This window comes from Bombina bombina, chromosome 12 (genome assembly GCF_027579735.1).
Source record: "Bombina bombina isolate aBomBom1 chromosome 12, aBomBom1.pri, whole genome shotgun sequence".
NCBI classification, from domain to species: Eukaryota; Metazoa; Chordata; class Amphibia; order Anura; family Bombinatoridae; genus Bombina; species Bombina bombina.
In genome coordinates, this window is record NC_069510.1 from 60,357,817 (window position 1) to 60,366,773 (window position 8,957).

Consider the following 8,957-nt stretch of genomic DNA (forward strand, 5'->3'; position numbering starts at 1 on the left):
TTTTAATATGATAAATTAAAGCCTCGTTTTTATTTTTGAAGAGGTCGTTTTCTGTGGATTATTTTTGTTGTATAATTACTTGCAGGCAGCTGCCAGTGCCCAAGATGGCGGCTAATAGGTAGAGGGGGGAGGGAAGAGAGCAGTTTGAGAGGGGTCAGGAAAGTGGGTGGATGTGTCAGGTGGGAGGCTGATCTCTACACTAAAGCTAAAATTACCCATACAAGCTACCTAATTAACCCCTTCACTGCTGGGCAAAATACAAGTGTGGTGTGCAGCTGCATTTAGCAGCCTTCTAATTACCAAAAGCAATTCCAAAGCCATATATGTCTGCTATTTCTGAACAAAGGGTGATCCTAGAGAAGCATTTACAACCATTTGTGCCATGATTGCACAAGTTGTTTGTAAATAATTTCAGTTTGTGAAAAAAAATTAATGATTTTTTTTATTTGATCACATTTGGTGGTGAAATGGTGACATGAAATATACCAAAATGGGCCTAGATCAATACTTTGGGTTGTCTACAAAAAAAAAAAAAAAAAATATATATATATATATATATATATATATATATATATATATAAATGTGAAGGGTTATTCAGGGATTCCTGACAGATATCAGTATTACAATGTAACTATCGCTAATTTTGAAAAAAAAAATAGTTTGGAAATAGCAAAGTGGTACTTGTATTTATTGCCCTAAAACTTGCAAAAAAAGCAAAGAACATGTAAACATTGAGTATTTCTAAATTCAGGACAAAATTTAAAAACTATTTAGCATGGGTGTTTTTTGGTGGTTGTAGATGTGTAAGAGATTTTGGGGGTTAAAGTTAGAAAAAGTGTGTTTTTTTCATCATATTTTATAAAAAAAATTATAGTAAATTATAAGATATGATGAAAATAATGGTATGTTTAGAAAGTCCATTTAATGGCGAGAAAAACTGTATATAATATGTGTGGGTACAGTAAATGAGTAAGAGGAAAATTACAGCTTAACACAAACACCACAGAAATTAAAAAATAGCCCTGGTCCTTAACGGTCAGAAAATGTCAAATGGTCTGGTCGCTAAAGGGGTTAAACAATGATGTCAGACGTTTGAAATATTTTGACGGCTTTCTACACATGGGGATGTATCCCTTTTGAATATCTTGTAGGGCCTAAGTGCTTTTGCATGGACTATTTATTATGCATTTACTGATTATGCAAATCTACGGTGTTTTGTGATTGTTTAATGGATGCAAGAAGCTGCTGGTTGAAGATTTTTTTCATTTAATCTATTACTACTGTGTAATTCCTTTGTTCTTCCAAGAAATCAAACTTCAATCTGTTAAACTTTAATAAGCTTTTTTTTTAAGCTTCTCTGAAATCTTTTCGCTAATCCTATTTCTGTTTGATATTTCCACAGACAGACAAGTGGCTGCGTTACATACTCTGTCATCCCATTAAAGGGAATTTTCTTTCATGATTTGGATAGAGCATATTATTTTTAACAACTTTTCAATTTACTTCTATTATCAAATTTGCTTCATTCTCTTGTTATCCTTTGCTGAAGGAACAGCATTTCACTACTAGCAGCTGGCTGAATACATCTAGTTAGCCAATCACAAGAGACAAATGTGTGGCACCAATCAGCAGCTAGCTCACACTAGTGTAGGATATGTGCATATTATTTTTCAACAAAGGATACCAAAAGAACGCAGCACATTTGAAAATAGAAGTGAATTTAAAAGTGTCTTAAAATGACCTGCTCTTTCTGAATCATGCAAGTTTAATTTTTGACTTTCCTATCCCTTTAACGTTTTCTGTTTTCTAGCAAAACCAGGTGGTCCCCCTTAAACAGATATAAAACCGCAAAATGAAAATGCTCTAATATGATATAGCATTTTATTATTGCACTTTTGTTTGCATATAACCATGTGTTTAACCCTTGAAAAGAAATTAAATGCATAGTTAAAGTCAACTCCACAAAAGCAATGCACTACTGGGAGCTAGCTGAACACATGTGGTGAGACAATGACGTGAGAACAATGTGTGTAGCCACCAATCACCAAGTAGTTCCCAGTAGTGTAAGGTATGTACTTATTATTTTTCAACAACTGAAAGCAAGATTACGAGTGGCGTGCTAACTGTTGCGCCAGAGCAATAAAGGGGTTTATCACAGGTGCTTGCGCGCTTAATATATATATATATTTTTATTATTCATTGTATTCAACCAATACAATATTTTTCTATTTGAATATATTCATCTGTGAAGGCCTATTAAGTATGTGTATTTATATATATATGTATATGTCTATCAGTGTAGAACACAGGTGATTTTATTAATTTCTATATATATTTTTTTATCAATAATTTATTTTAATTAATTTAAGTTATTTTATTATTATTTGTTCACACATATATTTATGAGGGATGATTAAGCATGTTTTTATATATGTGTATATACGTATATACCCATTGGCATTAAATGCGTTTTGCATAAATTAGTGTGAGAGTTCATAGAGCTTGTATATATGTATATAATAAACATATATGTTTATCTGTAAAAAATGCTTGTTGACCAAATCAATACGTGTGGGAGCAAGTTGTTATTATGAAACATTTGCATCTAGAGAATGTTTAGTTTTATATTGTGATATTGAATAATCAATTATATTGTTAATTTTAAAATTTACTGTACTCATACTTATATATTATTTAGTTTATATTTTTGTGAAGGAAATTTGTCTAGTACCAAGCTAGGTTTGTGTTTGGCAAACCAACAGGTCAGGAATTAGTTAGACAGGTAAGAGTTAATATGTGGAGAGGAAGACAGGTAATAGCTGTAGGACCGCCCACAGACAGGTGCATGTAAGGTATTTAAAGAGAGCAATGGTTTGATATGATACAGCCTGATGAAACGGCACTGTGGCCGAGAAACGCGTTGCTTTGTTTTTACTTGTAATAAACCAAGATTTTATTTTCACCTTACGTGCTCCTGTCGTCTGAGTGCATGTTCATCTATACACTGACCACTAACAAGGTTCGCTTGGTACACGCTAGTTACAGCTGATGAGATCCTACAGACCGATACTGCCTGCAGCCTATTGGAGTTTCTACAGTGACGTCATTTGCCTGGGGGTGTCTGTCGGGCGACTCTCAACGGTCCCGACTTGCGGTGTAAGGCACGCTGATAGTGCCGCTTCATCTGTGAGTATTTACTCTTAGGGGGGTCTTCTATCTGCATTTTTCCCCCTTACCAAAACGATACTGTTTTATGGGTCTGGCGCCTCTCTTTTTCTATCTTGTTATACATCCAGGATTCCATCGGGAGTTCATTTGGAGAGCGCAGCCTCTGATTCAAGCCCACCGGAACTGACCAAATATACAGCAGCGCACCTCCTGAGGATTGCTGGATTATCCTTTTGTACTACATGTAAACACGTTTGCTCGAGCGCAATTGAATTTAACATACGATGGGAAAGCGCAACTTCAGAGCTCTGGTTAACTGTTACGCGCGACTAAAAAGTTGCACAAAACACATCCAAATTACAGTTACACTCATAATAATAAAAATGATTTTTAAAAAATATATTGCATTAAAAAGTTATAAGGGCTCAAAGATATGAGGTCTCAGGTGTCATAAAAAAAAGCACTGCAAAGGGCTTTAACATAGAGATACATACATATACATGTCTAAATATGTAGATAGAAAGATTAAAAAAAAAAAGGATAGATAGTACATGTGTATTTATATGTGTATATATGTATTTGCAGACATATATACACATACAGTATAAACACATAAATACAAATGTATATACATATATAGACATATATAAAAGCACATTGGAGCCCTTTGAAGTCAAATAGCTGAAAACATGTAAAGTCATATTTATGCAATATTCATATTTAATAAAGTGATTAACTTTGTACTGTAAATATTTCACATTCCAATGTTCTTCACATAGGGGAATATGTTCTAAGTATTTATAAACAGATATTTTATATATATATATATATATATATATATATATTTGTTACCGAAAACAAACAAACATATATGCAGTTGTGCTCATAAGTTTTCATACCCTGGCAGGATTTATGATTTCTTGGCCATTTTTCAGAGAATATGAATGATAACACAAAAACTTTTCTTTCACTCGTGGTTAGTGTTTGGCTGAAGCCATTTATTATCAATCAACTGTGTTTACTCTTTTTAAATCATAATGACCACAGAAACTACTCAAATGACCCTGATCAAAAGTTTACATACCCTGGTGATTTTGGCCTGATAACATGCACACAAGTTGACACAAAAGGGGGTTGAATGGCTATTAAAGGTAACCATCCTCACCTGTGATCTGTTTTCTTGTAATTAGTGTGTGTGTATAAAAGGTCAATGAGTTTCTGGACTCCTGAGAGACCCTTGCATCTTTCATCCAGTGCTGCACTGACGTTTCTGGATTCTGAGTCATGGGGAAAGAAAAAGAATTGTCAAAGGATCTGCGGGAAAAGGTAGTTGAACTGTGTAAAACAGGAAAGGGATATAAAAAGATATCCAAGGAATTGAGAATGCAAATCAGCAGTGTTCAAACTCTAATAAAGAAGTGGAAAATGAGGGGTTCTGTTGAAACCAAACCACAGTCAGGTAGACCAACTAAAATTTCAGCCACAACTGCCAGGAAAATTGTTCGGGATGCAAGAACAAACCCACAAATAACTTCAGGTGAAATACAGGACATGTAGTGTGGCTGTTTCAAGATGCACAATAAGGAGGCACTTGAAGAAAGATGGGCTGCATGGTCGAGTCGCAAGAAGAAAGCCATTACTACGCAAATGCCACAAAGTATCCCGCTTACAATACACCAAACAGCACAGAGACAAGCCTCAAACCTTCTGGCACAAAATCATTTGGAGTGATGAGACCAAAATTGAGCTTTTTGGCCACAACCATAAATGCTACATTTGGAGAGGAGTCAACAAGGCCCATGATGAAAGGTACACCATTCCTACTGTGAAACACGGAGGTGGATCGCTGATGTTTTGGGGATGTGTGAGCTACAAAGGCACAAGACATTTGGTCAGAATTGATGGCAAGATGAATGCAGTATGTTATCAAACAGAACCCCTCATTTTCCACTTCTTGATTAGAGTTTGAACACTGCTGATTTGCATTCTCAATTCCTTGGCTATCTTTTTATCTCCCTTTCCTGTTTTATACAGTTCAACTACCTTTTTCCCACAGATTCTTTGACAATTCTTTTTCTTTCCCCATGACTCAGAATCCAGAAACCTCAGTGCAGCACTGGATGAAAGATGCAAGGGTCTGTCAGGAGTCCAGAAACTTATTGACCTTTTATACACACACACACACACACACACTAATTACAAGCAAATAGATCACAGGTGAGGATGGTACCTTTAATAGCCATTTAAACCCCTTTCTGCAACTTGTGTGCATGTTATCAGGCCAAAATCACCAGGGTATGTAAACTTTTGATCAGGGTCATTTGGGTAGTTTCTGTTGTCATTATGATTTAAAAAGAGTAAACACAGTTGATTGATAATAAATGGCTTCAGCCAAACACTAACCATGAGTGAAAGAAAAGTTTTTGTGTTATCATTCATATTCTCTGAAAAATGGCCAAGAAATCATAAATTCTGCCAGGGTATGTAAACTTATGAGCACAACTGTAAATAGAAATATGTAATTATGAATAAATAGAACATATTCTTCTGTGTAAAGAAAAATGGAATATGAAATATTAATATTTGATGTTGGGTAAGCACACTTGAGAAAATGTGATTCGGTTTGTGCAAGAGTATGGGTGTTAGGTTTCCACCCCCATTTTTCGCACTCCATTGACTACTATGGGGGATTATGTTAACACAGTCTCGATATTCTAACTTCGCCTAAAAATTGTGCTGGTCACACACCCCTAAATGCCAAATAGCAAACTTTTGTAACATGTAAATCAGATCGCTGGTTTAGGCAATTTGCAGTTTATGGAGATGGGCACAAGAGGTGTTTATTGTCTCTTTAACACTAAATATCATGCTGACATTACTGGAACATGCCACAGTTCTTGCTTTATAAGTACAAGAGCCCTAGCTGGCCACAGCATAATAGATTACATAAACATATTTAAAAGAATTTTCAAGAGGTGTGTCCTTGGATTGCAAAATTTTGATAACAAAATTACAATTGTCAACTGTGTATAAAACATTTTTTGTGATATATATTACTTTCCTCAGGAACCAATACAAATATATTAAAGGGACACTAAACCCAATTTTTTTCTTTCATGATAGAGCATGCAATTTTAAGCAACTTTTTAATTTTCTCCTATTATGAATTTTTCTTCGTTCTCTTGCTATCTTTATTTAAAAAGCAGGAATGTGATGCATAGGAGCCGGGCCATTTTTGGTTGAAAACCTGAGTTATGTCAGCCTCCAATAAGCAAGCGCTATCCATGGTGCTGAACCTAAAATAGGCTGGCTGCTAAGATTTACATTCCTGCTTTTAAAATAAAGATAGCAAGAGAACAAAGAATAATTGATAATAGGAGTAAATTAGAAAGTTGCTTAAAATGTCATTCTCTATCTGAATCATGAAAGAAAAAATTGGGATTTAGTGACCCTTTAAGCTGCATTGGTGTTAGAGGCTGACTGACCGACAGTTTACATGCTACGGACTTTGTATACATGACTGTCTCATCTTATTTATTAATGTTACCTCTCTTCAGTCTGTGGGGTCAATTTATGTAAGTGCGAGTGGACATTATCCGATATAGCGGATCATGTCCGCTGCACATTGATAAATGCCAACAGCATACGCTGTCGGCATTTATCATTGCACCAGCAGTTCTTGTGAACTGCTGGTGTAATGCCGCCCCCTGCAGATTGGCCGCTAGCAGGGGGTGTTGTCAATCAACCCGATTGTATTCGATCGGGTTGATTTCTGTCCGCTGCCTCAGTGCAGGCGGACAGGTTATGGACACGCAGGTTATGGAACTTCTGTTTCCGGCGAACCGAAACACGGGGCATCAAGCTCCGTACGGAGCTTGATAAATTGACCCCTCTGTATTATCTTGTATTTCTCAATAACTTTCACAATCACTATGAAGTGAGGGTGGTAGTTATTGTTCAGCAGAGAGATGTCATATTATATTTATGGTTCATCAGGTCTCAAGCTATTTATGCTGTCCTGTCACCAGCAGTACTTTTGGATACAAGTATAAGCTATCCATGTAGTTTCTGTCTATGCTCTTAAATATTTTTTTTAATAAATGTGTAATAATTTTACCCATACTGAGATTGCTTAGGCATTGATTAATTTATGTTCAGCATTATTGTTAACAGAGTATCACAGGGGTTGAAAACCATTTTGAGTGTGTGCCCATTTTGGCAGTTATGTTTTTTTTTTTTAATTTTCCATGCCCATATGGTACCTTTTAAAAAAAATGTAATGGACATTATAGAAACTTTATAGTAAATGTTTTTTATATCTCTAATTTATATAAACAAAGTTTACTGTGCCAATTTAGGTATTTAAACTCCACACTTGGAGTATGGTCATTTGGAAATATATTTTTTGTATTTTAATCTTTTCCTTAATGTTTTGTAATATTATATATATATATATATATATATATATACATATATATATATATATATATATATATATATATATTCATAGTGTTATAGGGTGGGGTGTACATTTCCTGACCATTCAAGTGATTCACCTTTAGAAATAGAAAATCCTCATTAGTAAATTCATCTCATCTCCCTTGGACTATGGTAATTTGGAAATACATTTTTAGATGTAGTCACTTTTTCTATTTTATTCTTTTCCTTGTATGTCCGTTTAATTACATGAGTTATTATGTTTCAGAAGCATCACAATTTACACACATTCATATTGATCTATTGTACATTCTTCTATACATACTGTAACTAAATGGTCCCTAATCTTCCTTTCCTTTGTACATATGATGAGAGAGGAACTACACTTTATCACTACTGGAAGAGTTTTCCTATATCCAGTCAGCTGAACCTAAAGAATTTACCTGCGTAGTCAATAATATAGATGGACCGTTCCCGTTAATTCTCTGAGGTCGGTTTCTCTCTATATAAGCTGTGCTGCATTCCTTAATACCTGGGTGAACTCTCACTATATACTTAATATTTTCATACTAAAATCTCTATATTTAGGGAAGTCTGTGCTCTGCTCTTTGCTTCACTTAAAATGAAGATTACGGAACTAACAGTCTTGGGATATGTTTCAGTAACATTTAAATGCTGCACATATGGATCACTCATTCTTCTAACACACAGGAAAATACAAGTGCGCATCGCAACTACACATTTTGTGGCGCACTCACATGAACACTCCAGCAAACTCACATGAATACTTCAGTATGCACTCATGAACACTCAAGCACTAACCTCTTTCAATTGCTGAAATCCACTTCTATGTCTCTGACCTTGTAAGTAGGAAGGGAAGAAGCTAATCCCCATACACCTCCCCCATTAAATAGGGCGGGAATGTTATGCCAGCGCCGTGAAAGAAGAAATCTGTCTGCCATTCACTGACTCATACTCTAAACCCCCGCTCCAAACAAACACAAGGAAGGCATCAGGCAACTCGTTTAGCAGAATTCATCTCCCTCAGTAATATGCTACTGATGCTCTCTTACGTGTGCCTCATACAGATTAGGGCCATATGGGATATTATAATATGTTACACAACATGCAGTAATTACAGACACTGCTGTTTTCTTGTTGCAATTCAAGAACAGAAACTAGTTTTAATCCTCTCCATAAATGGACACTAAACTTCAATTGTTTTCAATTCCTTTAAAGGGACAGTGAAGTCAAAATTAAACTTTCATGATTCAGACAGAACATGCCATTTTAAACACATTTCCAATTTACTTTCTATCCAATTTGCTTTGTTCTTTTGGTATCTTTTATT

The 8,957-nt window shown here is 35.3% G+C and overlaps 1 protein-coding gene across 2 annotated transcripts in view; it reads right to left on the bottom strand.

Annotated features, from left to right (window-relative positions):
• The window catches only part of LOC128642632 (catechol O-methyltransferase A), a 127,812-nt gene extending 119,249 nt beyond the window's left edge, over positions 1-8,563 (bottom strand). For both annotated transcript variants that reach the window (XM_053695416.1, XM_053695415.1), the window contains exon 1: positions 8,429-8,563. In XM_053695416.1, the coding sequence (XP_053551391.1) occupies positions 8,429-8,500 (72 nt within the window). In that variant the 5' untranslated portion in view covers positions 8,501-8,563. The remainder of the gene's footprint in view (positions 1-8,428) is intronic.
• Positions 8,564-8,957: the final 394 nt, after the last annotated feature.